General features: G+C 43.7%; 2 protein-coding genes across 2 annotated transcripts; one reads left to right on the forward strand and one right to left on the reverse strand.

Annotated features, from left to right (window-relative positions):
• Positions 1 to 143: 143 nt before the first annotated feature.
• On the reverse strand, positions 144 to 8,319 carry wdr32 (WD repeat domain 32). Its single transcript, XM_046413826.1, has 7 exons — positions 7,619 to 8,319; positions 6,300 to 6,413; positions 5,819 to 6,016; positions 5,200 to 5,402; positions 4,810 to 4,890; positions 4,581 to 4,726; positions 144 to 4,181 (listed from the first exon to the last, which is right to left on the reverse strand). The coding sequence occupies exons 1-7, from the start codon at positions 8,056 to 8,058 to the stop codon at positions 3,810 to 3,812; spliced, it is 1,554 nt and encodes a 517-aa protein (XP_046269782.1). The 5' UTR covers positions 8,059 to 8,319; the 3' UTR covers positions 144 to 3,809.
• A 975-nt stretch (positions 8,320 to 9,294) lies between these two features.
• hhipl2 (HHIP-like 2) lies at positions 9,295 to 17,066 on the forward strand. The gene is made up of 9 exons (XM_046413849.1): positions 9,295 to 10,265; positions 10,799 to 11,451; positions 12,305 to 12,448; positions 13,278 to 13,606; positions 13,733 to 13,859; positions 14,615 to 14,760; positions 14,846 to 14,927; positions 15,776 to 15,858; positions 16,473 to 17,066. Exons 1-9 carry the CDS (start codon positions 9,906 to 9,908, stop codon positions 17,003 to 17,005), a joined length of 2,457 nt encoding a protein of 818 aa, XP_046269805.1. The 5' UTR covers positions 9,295 to 9,905; the 3' UTR covers positions 17,006 to 17,066.
• The last annotated feature ends 1,786 nt before the right edge of the window (positions 17,067 to 18,852 follow it).

The following is an 18,852-nucleotide window of genomic DNA, read 5'->3' on the forward strand; positions in this document are numbered from 1 at the left end:
GTCAGTTTGGGATCCAAAGGATAATAGTAGCTGGGAGAAGGTTTTGTTGCTAATAAGTTTGACTGCCATCTAGTGGTTGACTTTAATACAAACAAATGACGGAAGAACAAAAGTACTGGACTCAAGCAGCAAACAGTCACCAGTGCAAAAGAAGCTAACCTTTTTATTTCAGTGATAATAAGTACCATTTTAGTATCACGGTTGGGATTCCTTGCTGTTTATAGCCATTTAGGAAACATTTAGTACGAGCAGTTCAACCTGTTCTCCATCTATTGTCCAACCCTCCCTCCAGCTGTGATCAGTCGAGGAGCACAGGTAACCAGCACCAGAACCACCGAGAACATTCAATTAATCCACAACAGAACGCAGGTTAAAAGGCAGGACAGGACTGACCAAAAACGACAAAGTGAACAAAGTCATTTCATTCATTTTTAGCTCCTATACCTGAAGTGAAAATGTCAGAAGTCTCTGAAAAGCTTGTGAATATAAGTGAAATGAAAACAGCAATAAATATACAGTATGGATGTTCCTTTAACCTTCAGCTCAGTCACTGAAAAAAGAAAACAAACACAGTGAAATCATTCTACAGTATTCCTGTGTAAAACTTCTTCTAGTTATTCCAGAGGAGGAAGAAGAATTCCCCCCTTCTAGTACAACTAGCTGCTGAATTGCTGAACTGAAAGTGAAACGAACCCCGTTGATGAAAACATGAACATTTTGAAGAGTCAACTGAGGTACAAAGTGTTGAAAGCTTTCCTCCTCAGCATGTACACGACCGCGTTGTGAGCTGGGAATCATAAAATCACATCTGTGCTCACCTTCTCACCTCAGTTTTTCAGTCATCTACATTTCTGAAAGATGAGAGGATGGATATCACTCTCGTGTGACATGAAGCCAACACAAGCAACCAATTAGCTTAGCTTAGCTTAGCTCAGCACAAAGAGGAGGCAGAGCAGCTTGTCTGCCTTTGTCTAATGGCAACACAACTTTCCCACCAGCACCTAAACTTACGAGCACATTGTATCTCACTGGTTTAAACAGCACAAAAACTGAAAGTGTAAAAATTACACGTTTCTGTTTTATGAAGGTTAGCTTCGTGTCCTGGATCATTTCTTTATTGTTTAGCTACCAGGAAATCAGCGGAGACTCCAGAACGTCACAGTCAAGAAAAAAATCTGGTACACAAAATGACAAATTTTCAGTTTCACACTTCGGTTTTCATACAGATTAAACAAACGAGATTATAATGAGATAAAATCTTAAAATGTGGTGGTAGGTGGATTTTAGGAAGCCAGGATAGAAGTTTAGGCACTAAGCTAAGCTAACTGGCTGCTAGCTTTATCTTAAAGTATGAGTAGCTAGCAGTAAGCAGCTTTCCAAAAAATGTTAATCAGTTCTTCAATCAAATTAGTGCATTTAAAATCTAAGCCACATATTCAGAAATTTATTTTTATTACTATTATTTTTAAATCCATAACAGCCGATATTCACCTTTAAATCTCAGCTCACAACACGCTGCCTTGTCCAAGCAAAACATATTTTGGCATCCGACAGCTCCACACAGAGCATCGCCGTCGTATAAATAAGAGGAGAATCTTCATAAAGGCTGGTATGCATAGTAGTATACACTAATGTCTACCTTTTGTTTACATATTACCTATTCTGCAGTCTGTATGTACTGTAACCAGTATACTTTAAGGTGTGACATCCAGACGTGTGCTTGGCTCTTACAGCAGCTACACTACAAGTGGTTGAAAACATGAAAGCATGAGAACAGTCAAAGCAACTCATTCACTCTTTAGAGGAAAGAAAATGATTGGTCACCTTTATGATAACAATGTAAAAAAAAAAATGAAGAAGAAGAAGAAACTGGATGTGATGCAGAGAAAAAATATTCAAACACTGATGTGGATCAACACTTTCTTCAAAAACCAACAAAATGAGGTACAACGTGTCGATTGGCAACAATTTCATCCCATAAAATAAAAATGAATACCGCTGAGGCAACCGCTACTGCCGATAATTATCACCCAAAAAGTAAAGAAGAGGCTGGTAATATTCTGTATTTATAATAAAACCCACGAAGACCAACTATGAATTGATTTGAGTATCTGATAAATGCTGATAAATCTTATTCACTGTTTGTATCAGTCCCATACACACCGTCCTGCTGAAGCAAACGCTCACTACAACGCAAATTGTGTATCACTCCACGACTGAAAGTAGTCCCCACCAAATTCGGATGGACCTCTGAGTTCTCTGTAAAAAAACACAGAATAATGCCAGTCTCCTGTTTTAGGGAAGAACTGCGTAATTGTACTATTTCCTTTGTATGAAAATGGTTTGTACAGAAAGAGGGTCTGGAAAATGACAGGATGGGATCCTTTGAAAACTGAGGATACTGACAGCAGCTGAGTTTTTCTGTTGTCCAGACAGCATGAAGCTTCCATTCACAGGCTTAACGTAAAAACACACAAACTGTGAAGGGAAATGAGAAGCGAATGCGGTGCAACTAGTCCCAAAGAACCCACGACGACGGCAAACAGTGAGCGGATAATCAGACGAATCAAACACCGCGAACAAATAGTGCAGACATTAATACACCAATAAAACCACTAAAAAAAAAAAACCTAAACTGCTAACGAGACTGTGAAGGCAGAAACGACGTGGGGATGGAAAACGAACAGGCAGGCAAACGGGAAAGGCGTCGATGACGAGGTCCTTGCAGTTGGAGTTGTGGAGTTCAGATTGTATGAGCAGAGAAGCAGCACCTGTGGGAAAGGCATGAGCAGAGTGAAGCAGCCGAGAGCGAGACGATCCGCGGCGGAGGACGCCGCCTCAGGACGATCAACGGCAGCGCAGACGGCAGACACAAGTGCCTTTTTTAGTCTCGTTAGAATTAATGGATTAATAATATGTCTGTTTGTTTGCATCCTTAGTGTTTTTGTCCCGAGAGAGAGCGAGTAACATCTGGATGTGCCGAGTCTCAGAAGAACTTTTCTACTGCTATAGAGAGCAAAATTAACTGTTAGTATGAAAAAGGGCAACGGACGAACTGCAGAGTTTTTGACTGATGCCATGTTTCATCTCTTGATTTAATGATCCAGAGCGTCACGGTTTGGACCGTCTCCTCAGTCTGGATGGGAGTCGAGCTTGGAAAGCCCAATGGTGCTTTTTGTTTTGTTGCCTCAGAGTTGTTTTGTTGTTTATTTTTCCATTTTCATCCACTTCTGCAGGCTGGTCAAGGTGTCACAGCTGAAGTCTGCTCCTTCTTTTTTTTTGTCTAGCTGATGGTTCCCACCCAAACAAACTCAGTCTGCTTCACAGCTGCAGACCTGGGTGTAGAAGTATTTAAAAATATTTTTTAAGGTTTGTTTTATCCTTCTCAGGAGCCAGATGGGTGGAGTTTTCCATACAGACTGTCTGACAGTGAGAAAAATCACAATACTTCACTTATATTGTGTGCCAGACTGTTTGAAATATCTAATACATTAAATCCCACCAATGCCGTCCACTTTAGCACTTTAAAACAAATGCTAACAAATGCTATTCAGGGTCCCTACAGATTCCGATTTTTAATTTAACTTCCTTTGATGTTTTGATAGAATTTATACCAAAGGTTACCAAGATAAGCACAAGGGAAGCAGGTACATATTAGACAACGGGAGTGTAAAATCAGAAAATGTGTAGCAGTACAAGCAGCATTCTGGGGCAACCTTCTTCAACACACTTCAGGATCTGTGCAGGAACCCCGATTATCACTTCTCTACCCAGGTCCGCACTGCCGCGTTCTTAGACAGCACGGGTTGTTAAAACTTGGGCTGGTAAAGGGCGACGCGCCCACTGAGGCAGCCAGAGGCCAGCTGGCAGTGCGTTGGGGAGAATTTGGTGGTGAGCACCACGTCGCTGTGCGAGTAGATGGAGCGGATCTCCCTGAGGCAGCTGGTCTGGACGGGCAGGCAGTCGGCCAGCTCGCCGCAGCTCCCGTCGAAGGCGAGCAGGCGGACGCCGTAGCCATACGGGGAGCAGATGAGTCGCCCGTCCGGGCTGAAGCACAACTCTTTGATGTAGCCCCTGCCCACGTTGGCCTCCTCGATGTAGTGGGTGAGGCGAAGGGAGCAGCGGGGTGAGACCAGCGGGCGGGTGGGCGCCCCCTCCTGGAACTCATACACGCACGTCCACTGAGGAGAGACGGGAAGAAAGATGGAGACGCGGGGTCAGATGTAGTTTATGTCACGTAACGGTCTGAAACGATTTGTCACGCTGGTGTCGTCAGTGGGGAGACAGCAGTCGTCAACAGGCTAACAACAGCATTAGCTCGTTCAACAGTTACAGTCTGACTAGCCTGATATTCATAGCTACTCATACTTATGTTGAATTTAGGACAGGGTAGTACTCCTTTAAGTTTCAAGAGATGAGGATGAGGATGATGAAGATTCAGTTTCAACAGTACACCAACAAGGGTGAACTGAGGTCACTTCAAAGATGTAGATGCACAAAAGCCACCTCGCAAAGTTTAGGATAAAATCTTGAAAACAGCCTGGAGGTAACGCGTGCGTCTGCAGCTACTTGTTTCTCACCTCCTGGTCGTCCATGTTGCTGGAGCATCGGATTAGGGTGGCCCAGCCTTTAGGGTGGAGCTGCAGGGAGGTGATGCAGTTCCCTCTGTCTCTCTCTCCAGGGATCTCTGGAGTCAAAACCTCCAAGCTGTTCCGAGGAGAAAGGCCTGCGAGAACAAAGTCCATGTTTCTAACCTCATGGGAACCTCATCAAACATCCATTATTGAGTTGTACAAAGTAGTCTCTTACCTTCTCTGTGAGGGTGCATCTTGCTGGAGTCATTTCCCTGGCGAGGAGTTCCCGCTGACCTGGACGCTGATGTGCCTCCATCTACAGGATCACCACAGGATCAAAAATCATTTGAACCAGAAACAACAATAACATTTAACTCAGTTAAGATCCCCACAGGGCGACCTTAAAACTGAATTCAACTGTGCAACAGATGAAATGACAAGAAACGGAGCAAACCAAGTAACTCATCGCATCTGTGAACCAGCACAGAAATATTTTGTATTTTTAGCAGATGAACGATGACAAACATTTACTCAGCCCGTTAAATTACGTCTTAATCAACTAACTGACTAAACCACAAACTGCTTTGGCACTGAACAGGTGCAAGCCTCACAGAATGTTTTTTACCTGAGCTGAGGGGAGTCCGTCGCGCTCGCAGCATACGGTAGCTGCCCACCTCGAGGGACTGGGTGAGGTCCAGGTCGTGGAGGATGAGCAGGTACCCTGAGGAAGTGGAGATGAGCATCTTGGAACAGTCGGGTGTCAGACGCATCCTCATTAAGTAGCGAGTGTGGAAGAACTTTTTGTGCGGGCAGCCGTCCTCTGTAAACCTGTGGGGACGGGACAGTTACAGAAGTCTCAACCGGCAGTTTCAGCGTAGAAGGTTTGCTCAGGATGGAGAAACATCAAGTCAGTCAGTGGTGAACTGGCTAATCTAGACTTCTCTCTCTCTCTGTCTCTCTGAATTAAGGAATTATAAATTAAACACATTTGGGTTTTGAACTGCTTATTGAACAAAACTAATTGAAATCTGAACATGTAACAGATATTTCTCACTTACAAAACAAAAAAATAACAGATTGATGACAAAAATAATAATTTGCTGCAGCCCTGGCTACAACCCTAAAAGTCCACCAGCTTTAAAGCATTTGTCTGGTTTCTCTTCACCTCAAAAAAGGGTGCGGAGAACACGATCACCTTGTTTACCTGCACAAGCTTTGTTGCTCACACATCGACAAACACAAACCTGTTAGTGTCCCATGTGATGACGTTGCCGTCGAAGCCAGACGTGACGAGCAGACGGGTGTTGGTGTCGTACTCGATGTTCTTCACCCAGCTGGCGTGGCCGTGCAAAGAGCAAACCTTTGAATTCAGCTTACGCAGATCCCATAATGCAATGGTGGTGTCGTCAGAGCAGGTGGCAAACAAACGATTGTCCAAAAACCTGCAGGGGAGGGGGGTTTCATTTAATGATCTCCACAGATGTGAACACATACAGCAGCCTGATCTTTTTAGCAGATTTCACTGGTCTCTGCACCTCGTAGCCTGACAAAGAGCTTAATCGGACAAACTTTAGACATTAAAGATGAATTAAGGGAAAATATCGCCACCCTGAATGTCTTAATGTTTCACTGCTTTCGACTCCCTTGGTCCCTTCCCTGATGTGGATACAGCACGCTTACTTCGCAAACCCTCCTTGAGGGGGAAAGAAAAAGAAAAGAACTCACCGTATGTTGTTGACGCAGTCCTCGTGGGCCTCGGTCAGGGTTTTGATGTGTCTGGATGAGATGGGATCAAACAGCAGGACCTCAGTCTGCTCACAGGCCACAGTCAGCACAGACCTGAGCAGAGCAGACACACGCAAATCAGACATGACTGTGAACATGCATGAGGAGGAAGGAGGTGATCCCTTTGGTCGCGTTACAGAAGATCGTGCTTCTCTTTGGATAAACACAAACACACGGACACACACGGCCGCAACTGTGGCCACAAGACACAAACCTCTCACTGCCAACACAGCACGTAACACACTCAAAGAGGTAACGGGACACTCGCGTAAAAATGCTGTGGGAATATAAATAGAAAGATATCAAAGCTTTTATGTTTATATATAAAGAAACTATGAGTCCCCTGAGCATTAACACTGATGCAAGAAAATAAAAATCTGGAAAGACAAGCAACTAAACAACACTGAGTGGTGTTATGATAAATGTCAGCTGATACCATCCCGCATTTTCATTTCGTCAGACATTCCAGCTTCAGAGTCAAGTCACGTTACAAAAATAAATTTAACTACTTTTTCAGTGTCTGGTTCTTTGATTTGGGATTCTGTATGGATCATAGAGTGGAAATAATAAAATAATACCCTGATCAGTGATGTCTCGAAACCAAAACAATCCCCAAAAAGGAAAATGTTGCGGGAAAAAGCGCTTGTGATTTCCCAGCTTTACTGTCTGTTGGCAAAATCTGTTCAGTGAACTCTTCAAATCTCACGCAGGAAAATAAAACACTTAAGTGTGCAGGAAAGACTCGAGCCGTCACATGAGCCGTGGGACAAATTTGACCCAGACTGGACACAGCTTGACCTGGTTTGGCCGCACGATTTACTCCCGTGACATCTGCTGTATGCTCACTGAGGCTAAACCCTCCGTGTGTGTGTGTGTGTGTGTGTGTGTGTGTGTGTGTGTGTGTGTGTGTGTGTGTGTGTGCTCTCGGGCTTGCTGTGAGTGGCTTTTTGCAAGAGACTTCCCAGGTTCTGAATAAATGGATTCAAGTACTCCATATTGTCATGTTTTGATTGTCAGATTTGACAGAAATCTCGCCAACGTGAATACCAATGAGTGGGCTTTCCTGTGCATGTGAAGCGACCCACGGATGGTAACGAGTCCACAGACATGAAACGTGAGGGCGAACTCCATGACCCAATTCAAGCACTTTCCAGGTCATTAACCGCATTTTTTTCAAATCCTTTCATATTTCAAATACTTTACCAAACAAGGAGGAACCCCTTGAATAGGAACTTTAAAGGCCTAAACCGTGGTCTTACCCGTCCGGGGAGTACTCCAGGTTGAACACCGCTCCATGGGTCTGAGTGCTCAGGTTGACAGACTCCACAGCCGGATTCATGGAGCAGTACAAACTGGTCATTGTCCTGAAGTTATCCCTGACTGGATCCACAAACACCCCTCGTCTTATTGTCCTGCTCTGCAGCCAGGAAAACAGGCTATTCCTCCTGCGGCTGTCGGTGCTGGAGTCCCCGCCGCTCCCCGTCTGCAGCGTCGTTTGGCTGCTGGGGTTTCGCTCCCCTGACGCCGGAGACCCCGAGCTACGCTCCGCTCGGTCCCCGCTGCTCCCCGGCGGTGAAGGAGAAGCCACCGGAGCGATGTCATCGTCCACGTCCGAGTCGTCGATGTCAGGGTTGCCGTTGTTGGGCCTGTCCTGCGACTCGTCGGCGTCCTCGCTGTCGCTCTGGTGCTCCGAGCTCATTGTAGCTTCTCCAGCGTCCACACAGCCGTCCGTGTTTTGGGGCGCAGCCTCTCGGCTCAACAAAGCTAACTGACTTTGGTCACCTACCGAGCATGAAACCGTGTCTTCTTCTCACCCTTTACGGTGCCATGGTAGTGGATTTCAGCTGCACGGGATACGTTAGGCAAATTATATTTTGCTGTCAGACTTGGCAGCGCCTTAACGCCGTGCGTCAAACTGACCGCGGTTAGCTAAAAAGCGACCGGAAAGCCTTCAAAATAAACGCCCTCTCATATTTTTTTTTTCAAAAATACTACGTGCGCGTGTTAAACAAAAAAACAAACAAACACTCGAATTATTAGCCATTCATTTCTAATTACATTTTGACTTATTTGTTTCCATCTTGAGAATCGAATTATGTTTCAATAAGTCTTTTTAAATCAATACATAGTTTAAACTGAAGTGCCCAGGCGGAAGTTTGATATTAGTATTCTAACTAACCGATACTCACCAAAACAAATGCAAGATAAAAAGAAATGACGAAGTTCCGCTTCCTTGTCCGTTTCGAGGCACATTCGTAGGTTGGTTTCTGCCATCTGCTGGATAAATACTGCAAGTTCTTTAGCGTTTCACTTCACTACAGCCGTGATGGAGATAACTAACCTTGCAAACAAAGTTGTTCTTAATTACAACCCTCATTAGGTGCTACGTAACTTTTCAAATGTGTATTTGTATCTTCTAATTAAACTTCTGACACTGACTATGAGATTCAGTGTGTCAGGTGCTGGGTGGTTTAGCTCCATACCAAACAATTTGCTGTAGAAAACCATGTTGTCATAATCAGAATCAGAATCAGCTTTTATTTGCCAAGTACGTGTGACCATACAAGGAATTTGACTCCGGATTTTTCTCTCTCCTGTGCACCATACAAAATACAAAATAACAAATAATAATAATAAAAAATGAAGAATAAAGTATTTACAAGAAGAAAAAACAAGATATAAATATACATGTACATGTAGTGCAAACAAATGAAATAAACAAAATTGTTTTGTTTTTATTCTCATCTTCTGTGATTTACATAATATTCCTTTTCCCTTCGAAATTACATCAGCATCGTCACATCACCTTCAGCATCGTCACATCACCTTCGCCATCTTATGTTGTCAGGCAGCTGTTGGTCGCCTTGTACTCTATGTGAGCACGCGTTTACGTTGTTTTTTCTCCCTTGGCACCAGTGGAGCATGACGACAGACACCGTCGACTCTATTCAAATGAGAGCTGACATGCTGGGACAGCAGATCTGTAGGATGAAGCACAGCTGCTGACAAGTTGTTGCTCAAACAGCACGCTGCCCGGAGGCGCTTTTACGCGCATGTGAGACGAAATTACAAGTTTGTGTTGTGGTAGCCTGTTGATGATCGCATGCCTCGACGCCGTGCCCTCCTTTGAGGGTGCGCGCGTGCTGGGGAGCGTGCGCCCTTTCCAGTTAATTGTCCGTTTCCCCCTGCCAAATCGGTGCGGTGTGGAAAAAAAAACATAAAACCCACTGTGCGCGGCGGAGGATTAAGTTACAGACTAACTCTCAATAAATTGACCGCCATTAAGAATCTGTTTTGTTTTGATTGTTAGTAAGTAGCCTGACGGGAGGGAGAGTCGACGACAAGGTGCGTTTTCACCTGTACTGGCCAGGTGGCGAGACACCGAGGGCAAATGAGGAGGTTGGCGTCGGGTTCTGGGACGCACGTCCATCCACCTAACTTTACGCACGCGTGACACATGTAGTCACACGCACGCGCGCACACGTACCCTCTGGCTCGTACATAAAGGAGAGCAAACAGTTGAACTCTCGGGTGCAGGCGGCAAAAATGACAAGTATGCGGGATGCTGCGCTCCATCCGCACGGAGCCGGCTGCGCGGTTTTACGCGCGGTGGCAGGTCTGAGTTCACTCCAAAAGACCCGGCGCCTTCCTGAGTTGATCCTGGTCGTGTCAGTGATGTTGCTCGTCCTTTTCCAGTCAGCATCAGCTCATCCTCAGTGTCTGGACTTCGAGCCACCTTTCAAACCCCCGTGGCACCTGGAGTTTTGCACTCAGTACGAGCAGTTTGGCTGCTGCGACCAGAAAACGGACAACATGATCGCGGAGACATACTGGGACATTATTGACCAGTTGGAAGCGGGAGGTTATGATCTCTGTGCAGACATGTTGAAGGAAATCATGTGCCAGGTGAATACATGTTCTTCTCTCTTTCTTCCTGGGAAATACTGCTTCTGCTGTGGGAATGAAATAAGGTTTACTGCAGTCTCCTCTACAGGCAACTTTGATTTAATTTGATATTGACTGAATTAACATACAGCACTCTTGTCTAATTTAATCCAAACAGTTGGTGAGAACTTAATTTAGATATATTTCATAGCTATAAAATTGAAAGACCTGTGAATTTCTTCTGATCTGCAGTGTTCATAGTGGTTTTGAAAGCCAAACAATTTTAATTTCCCATTGACCAACACTGTTAAGCTGTGGAATGTCTGAGCCAAAACACATGAATGAATGTAACTTTGAAATGACAATGGGACATGGGGGAGGGCAGGGGGGCAACTCGCTGAATGCTAAAGGGACCTTTTCTGAAAGCCAGAGTTTGTCTTTTTCCTACAAAGGACATTTCCACGCCTTGAGTCCCTCTGCTGCGGCTTAGCAGTGCATTAAAATGCCTCTGTGATAATCAGTACACTGCAGTGTCTCGTTTTTGCTCCACTCAGGAGTGCTCTCCATATGCTGCCCACCTCTACGATGCTGAGGATCCATACACACCTGTTAGGGAGCTCCCTGGCCTTTGCTTCGACTACTGCTCCAAGTTCCACGCCAAATGTCGCCACGTGGTGAAGTATCTAACTGAGAACCAGCTGCTGCAGGACACCTGTGAGAGAGATGTTTCCACATTCTGCAGCACGGTCGACTTGCCCGACCAGGACTACTGCTACCCCAACGTCCTGAAGAGCCCTTTCCTCAACAGCAACCTGGGACAGATGAAAAGGGACCCCAGAGGGTGTCTCCAGCTGTGCCTGACAGAGGTGGCCAACAACCTGAGGAACCCCGTGCTGATGCTACACAGTGGCGACGACACACATCGCATGTTCATCGCAGAGCAGGTGGGCTTTGTGTGGGTTTACCTGCGTGACGGCAGCCGGCTGGAGCAGCCCTTCCTGGATATGAGCGGGGAGGTGATGACCACGCCATGGCTGGGGGACGAGAGGGGCTTCTTGGGCATGGCCTTCCACCCCAGGTACCGGGACAACGGACGCTTCTTCATCTACTACTCTATCCAGGTCAACAGTAAGCTGGAGAAAATTAGAATCAGCGAGATGAAGGTGTCTGCCCACGATATGAACATGGCTGATCCTTACTCAGAGAGGTATGAAGAGGGATGGTTAACTTCTGCTCTACTTTTAACATTAACGTTTGGCTGATGATACATAGCTCTGCACCTGTACTGCAATTATCCTTTGAAAGCTATAGTGTAGAGGACCATAATGTCATGCACCCCCTGGGTTGTAATCGCACCAGAGCTTGCATAAACATGATCTGAATGCGATGCAGGTAATCTGTTCAGGGTTTTGGCAAGATTTTCCAGGTTCCTGACAAATATTTCATTTTTGTCCAATTAGGAGTTACGCTCAACTTTCCAATGTGCATCAATTAAAATAACTCAGTGGAAAAAAAGCAGCGAGGACAGTTTCTGACTCTCTTACAAGCCCCGAGAGCTCAAAATGTAGTATAGCTTATAGCATATTTATTTTTCATAACCCCCCCTGTCCAAAATAGGGTAGTGCACTTAGAACATTTCTCATTTATTATAATTCATAATTATAATATTCACAGTGCGACCAACTCCTATGTTGGTACCAGGGAGCATATTTTTAAATACAAAAGAAAAAAGGCTTTAAAAGGGGAGCCTGATTAGAATTACTGTTTTCTTTTTTTTGTTTCTTTTAAGGGACACAGCAGTGTAATAGTAACAAAATCTGCATACCAAGGTCTATAAAGTGAACAAATTAACACTTTCTTTTGTTTAATACATACAAAACTATAAGCATACAAGCTTTTGGTTTTAATTTTTTATGTGCCAGGGAACCATCAGAGCCTTACACCAAGAAATATCCCATAAAAACAAAACTTATAGTTATTGTATATTTATATTGTGTTTACGTCTGCAAAAATAAGACCAAGAATGTGATTGCACTGAACTGTGTCCTTTTGACATTTAGGGTCATTTTAGAAATCGAGGAGCCGGCCTCAAACCACAACGGAGGCCAGCTTCTGTTTGGTGTCGATGGATATTTGTACATCTTCACCGGAGACGGTGGAAAAGCTGGAGATCCGTTTGGGAAGTATGGCAACGCACAAAACAAGTAAGGCACTTCAGGTTTCTTCAAGTGTGAGGAAGAGTGAGGATTAGGCAGATGGCTTCAGCAATGGTTCCCAACCTTTTTTCTTTCTGAAATATCATCAGAGCTCCATCAGGTGACCTTAACCATTCATCAACACCACCAATAATGTTCCAAATGCTTTACAAAGCAATGCATTTAAATAATTTACTGTATAATATAAAGATAGGCAGCACACTTCTTGCTTTTTGCACTCTGTTCTGTTCTTGTGAGCTGCCACAAATGAATTAGAGTTAATCTTATCTTATAAGAGCTCCCCAAATGTGAAACCAAAAGCATCTTCATCGCCCCCTGGTGGCTGGCTATAGTACAAGTCAAAAACCCCTCCCACTCTGAGTTAGCAGATGGGATACAGACCAAATTAAAAATTCTTCTAAAGTACATCTATCCATTCATCCATTTTCTGTCTGCTTTATCTGTGCAGTTTCGTGGGGGGGTGGAGTGGGGGGGGCTGGAGTCGGTGCTAGCTGGCAACTCACAAGTACATAACACGCACATTTTTCCCTAAAAATGGTTTCTGTCACTTATGTCATATCTTTCACTCTGCTTATTATTACTTTTAGCTATTTACTTCATCCATTTTCCATTGTATTTATCTCTGTTTAGCATGTTTTGATCTCTTTATCGCAACACATAGTGTTCTGGTATTACAGATGACTCAGTATGCATCAAGTAGTTATTTCAGTTTTGCAACCGCAACAAAAGTAGTCCCTGAGGCAAAGGTTCCCTGGCTGGGGGAATCACTGTGCCAGCAGGCCTCACAACTGCTAAACCCCCCTTTTCCCCAATGCAGGAGTGCACTGTTGGGAAAAGTACTCCGCATTGATGTAGATGGTGACTCCAGCGGGAAGCAGTACAGGATCCCTCCTGATAACCCGTTCTGCAGCGTCCCAGATGCCCGCCCAGAGGTGTATGCCTATGGAGTCAGAAACATGTGGCGATGCTCTGTGGACCGTGGAGACCTGGTCAGCCACTACGGCAGGGGCAGGATATTCTGCGGAGATGTGGGTCAAAACCGCTACGAGGAAATCGACATAATTGTGAGGGGAGGAAACTATGGATGGAGGGCCAAAGAGGGCTTTGAGTGCTATGATGTGAAACTGTGTCACAACTCCTCCTTGAGTGAGTATCTTCTGTTCATGTTCATGATTATAAATGAAGAGCTGTTTTCAGCCCCGCCGATACTTTCACCACCTGTCTGGTTCAGATTTTAGTTAAACTAAAGTACGTCTTTCTCCGCCCCCACAGATGACATCCTCCCCATATTTGCCTACAGCCATCATGTTGGGAAGTCTGTGACGGGGGGATTTGTGTACAGAGGATGTGAATCACCCAATCTGAACGGCCTGTACATTTTTGGAGACTTTATGAGTGGGTAAGATTGTGTTGATCTAAGCCAGTTATCTCCAACAGGTGGGGCAAAAAAACCCCTAAAAACCTCTTTTCTTTTCAGTTCAGCTTTTCTGAAGTGAAGGAAAAACAGACTCGTTTTCTTAGCTTACTTGCTCAGCTGTTGTGCATTTTTGAATATATTGAAAACTTGTGTATTTTTGAGTGAATTCAAGTCAAATCACTTGTGTCCCCAAACTGACTTTAATTACAACATGATTATACTGATAAAAATAGAACGTTGATACTTAACCACACCACAGATGTTTTGTTTGGGCTCATATTTGATGCATTTTAGTTGGCAGGCCTGGACTTGAGACGAGGATTTGAGTTTGGTTAGACAATCTGAGGAAATAATGTTCAGTCTAGTCACTTAGAATCGTCCATAGCACATGTATCAGGCTGATTCTGGCCTGTATACTCCATTTAAAAGAATAGTTAAGTAACCACATAACCCCACATAAAACCACAACTTGTTATTTACACATCTTTTTCTGTCTGTATAAAAATAAACATGTATTTGCTTCCTTGTGTTTCCTGTCCAAACTCAGCTAACTTTTTGCTGGCTGTGGCTTTACATTTAGTGTATTTCCTCAGATGCTGAGATATTCTTTCAATATTTTAATGTGAAGTTGTTAGTGGTTTCTTCCTTTTAGTTTGCGAGCTGAACTATTGATACCCAGTGTAAACATAATGATAATCACGATGTTTGACTACACGTGACTGTTGTCCATCTTGCAGTCGACTCATGGCGTTAGAGGAGGACAAATCAACAGGAAACTGGAAGGAAAGGAGCATCTGTATGGGCGACACAAAGACTTGCTCTTTCCCTGGGCTCATCAATCATCACCACAAGTTCATCATCTCGTTCGCTGAAGATGAAGCAGGTAACGTTCACTCACGTGGTCTCTCACAGCGTTCAGCCGGCATACCTGTTCAACAGTACTCACGAGTGGCTTGTGTTTTTGTCAGGGGAACTTTATTTTTTGGCCACTGCGTACCCCAGCGCCATGTCTCCTCATGGAACCGTTTTCAAATTCATGGACCCCTCCAGGTGGAGTATCACACGCCGCTTACATTACTTACAAACCGCACTGAAATGATGGTCAAACCTCAACACAAGTAATCTTTCTTCTGCTTGAGTGATATTTGAGACAAGGACCAAAACATCTATTAGACCTATTTAACATGCCTGCTTGGAGCAAAGGTTTGTCACATTTCCTCTCTTCTAAATCATGCAAAGAAGTGGAAAGTATTAGATCGAATCCCTGCAGCCAAATGAACCTGAATAGAGCACATCGGCCATAAGCACTGCTGTTCAGGGGGCAACAATGGACGCTGCTCTTCCCCGAGAACAAATCTTTATCTACGTATTTTCCAAGTGAAGTCTTATCTGTTTCCGGGTCGCGGTGGGGGGGATCACCAGTTTTTATCCGTGGAGCTCCTGTGGAGTGCCGTCGGCTGTTTCACAATTCGCAGTACATAAATTCCTCATCAAAAGGCCACAAATAATAGGCTGCTGAGCTTTTAACATCATGTGCAGAGCCTGCATGGGCTGGTTGTGTATTTAATCATATCACATAAATCTCTTCATTTTCTCGAGTCAGGAAATACGGATCACACAGAGTTTTCAGCGATGATAATAATCTCTTTTTTTTCTGCTAGTTTTTATTTGAAATAAATCAATACTTTCCAAGCCAGCAGTGGTTTGGTTTCATTCTCTCAATCATACTTTCTAGGCACATGAAAAAGCTCTGCGGCATGAGGTCAAAAACCATCATGAATATGAGGTTGCTGTAAAGAAAATTCATTACTGACAAAATAATCTTTGCCTTTACAAATGAATGTATTTGTCAGCATAACGTCACACAATTAGAGCTGCTTTCAATCTGACTTTGGCAGGAGAGCTCCTCCGGGGAAATGCAAACAGAAGCTGCTGCCGGTCAAAGTGAGGGGGAAAAAGTTTCCCTTTGTGCCCAGGGAACGTAAGTCACCTCAGTTTATCTCTGCATTTTTATCACCTCTTCTGATAAACAAGCTTTATGTGCGCATACCAGACTTGTTGAGCAAAAGACATTTGAAAGGGAAATTTTGTGGAGCCCCTGCAGCTGTGCCTTAAACTGAAATATGTCCGTGTTGTTTTACATTTTTTGGCGTAAACAATAGTTTTGGTCCAATTGAGGTGCACTGAAGGCAAAACTATCACACAGCGAACACACAACATGTTATCACGTGAATTCAGCTGATGTTAGAGGTTAGTGTAAGAAGACATCTGTTCTGGCAGGCCAACAAATTGCCTCCATTCACTGTTCAGTATGCTTGTCCTCAGGAGAACCTGCTTTTCTTTTCCTCTCCTCATTTCACGTCCATATACAGCTAAATTGTATAATCGCATTGAGGTCATATATAAAACTATAACAAGCAGTCTCCCATTTTACATCAAACATATTCAAAAAAGGCCAAACAAGGAAAGCATTTCATACATTTAGGTCTGCTTTCTGGGCCAAATATTCAGTCCAGCCTCATAAAGTGCAACATGTGTGGCTGAAACAAGTAAAACTGTGAAAATGGGTACTTACTGACATCCGTGCCATTTCAGTGACTGTGCTGGACACGCATGAAAAACCTACAAGGCCACCGCAGAGAAAATTCAAACTCACCACCAAACCACCAGCGACGAGCAGCCGGGTCAAGCCCACAACGGCAGCAGCCAGCGTGAGCGCCGTGGCGAAGGTGAAATGGAGAAGGAGAGAAAAGAAAACTAAGCTGAAACCACAGAAGAAGAACAAAACGCAGACTGACGCACAAATGAAGAAGAAATCTTTGAGACGGAAATCTAAGGAACAATCGAAAAAGACCACTTTGGTGAAGCCTGTCAGTGACAGAGCAAAGCCGAAGACCAATCAAACGTCCACAGCTGACCTCAAAAGCAACGTGCTGCAAACCGCCAACAGCCTGAAAGACAACACAGTCCACACAGGGAAGACTCAGCAGAGGCAAACTGGACATGAGGAAAACAGCATAAAGCTGAAAGAACATGACGCCCTCATGAATAAAACTAAGACGAACAGAGCAATGCCAAACAAACTTCAGCCAAAAAGCAAACGAGCAAAACACGCCAAAGCGCTTTAAATCTTTTGGTTTTTTCCATCTGAGTCAAAGTAACTTGCATATTTTTGTTTGTGAAACAATCAGTGTTCAAAGTTCAATTTCTTATTCAACTTCTTTCTTTCTAGATTAGATGAGAAGATCAGCACCGCTCTCATGTCTGCAAGGTTTACAGAAGTCTACCCAATTAGCCTCTTAGCTTAGCTTAGCTTAGCTTAGCACAAAGACACGAAACAGGGAAACAGTGAGTCGATATCACAAACTTTAACAACTAGAACCTTTAAAAGTAAAACACGCAGAAACTGCATTAAGTGATTCTGGAGAAAGAAAGCCGATGGTTGACTCTCGCCGCCAATCCAGAGTGTCAACACTTGACCTGAGACGGGACTCAACACTTAACTGTTTTTCTGCACAATCAGTGATGCCCAGAAACACCTGAACACAGCACAAATACTGAGAATATAAGACGATACAGACAGACAGACAGCACGGCGACGTCTGTGCAGGTACAGACACACATGTGTGAGTTGTTTGATCCGGAGCCAGACGAGCCATTTCCTGTTTCCAATCTTTGTGCTCAGCTAAGTGAACTGGTTGTCAGTGCTAAAGTAACCAAGTGCATGTACTTTGAGACTTTGAGATACTTGTACTTTACTTGATTATTTTCATTTTATACTTTTACTCAATTTACAATTCAGAGGCAAAACCTTTTATTTCACCACATTTATTTGACAGCTTTAGTTACTTTACTAGTTTAGTTAATGATACAAAACATATTCAACAAATAAATTATGATGTGATGTGATATTGCAGGTTAAAATAAAACTTTATTGATCCCTGCAGATAAACTACAGCAGTTAAACCACCTTTTAAAGCTTCAACCTTAAGTAACAAACACATTACCGTAATATCCAGACTATTGAGCGCAGCTGAATATAAGCCATACCCACTAAATTTAAAAAGAAAAAAATACTTGTGCATATATAGGCCGCAGTTGTCTATAAACCGCAGGTGTCCACGTTGTCCGTTTTTCTTTCGTTGTCGCTCTCAATGTCACTTCCATCTTGAGGCAAAATCCGTAAATCAGCATCGTTGATGGTTTCAAAGTATGTGAAAAAGTAGCGGCTTATAGTCCGGAAATTACGGTAATACACCATTAATTATAACTAATTAATAGAATACATTATTGTCAAATATGACGCTCTGCATAATAAGCGTTTTTAATTTTGGTACTTTATGTAATCTTACTGCTGTAAAACTTTAAATGCATGACTTTCACTTGTAACAATGTATTCCTGCACTGTGGTATTGCTGCTCATACTGAAGTACAGGATCCGTGTACTGCTGGCGTGTCCATCTTCTCATCTGAAGTTATGCAAGAAGTGAGCGAGTGTATACGTCCAAAGCACACAGCTGCTTATTATGCATGTGATGCCACTTTTCCCTTATATATTTTATTCCTGACTGTTGTAAAATCATCGCTCCAACTTAACCGCCACCCTGTCTGCATTTAAAACATATCAAATAGGTTTGTAGAAACAAGCAGCAAACAAAAAAAGGAAAAAAAAATCTAACTATACCAAAAGCCCAACGCTGTCTAATCGCTCTAATTTTACAACACATAAAACTGTTAAAAATAAACATTAGAAAGAGTGTGTGTGTGCTCTGTAATTAAACTCCACACCACCGAGAGTGTGGTTTGCATAATGACTGTTACATGAATCAAGGACGGGCCGAGCTGGACGAGCCGGGGCTGTCCTGTCTGGTTTCTGCAGGAGGAACCCTCACCTCGCATGCTCCCGTAAGATGCCATAAGGTGACACGACATAAGGAACACGCGAGACCACGTGACATGACACAAACGTGACGTT

The sequence above is a fragment of the Scatophagus argus genome, chromosome 15 (genome assembly GCF_020382885.2).
Source record: "Scatophagus argus isolate fScaArg1 chromosome 15, fScaArg1.pri, whole genome shotgun sequence".
Lineage (NCBI taxonomy): Eukaryota > Metazoa > Chordata > Actinopteri > Scatophagidae > Scatophagus > Scatophagus argus.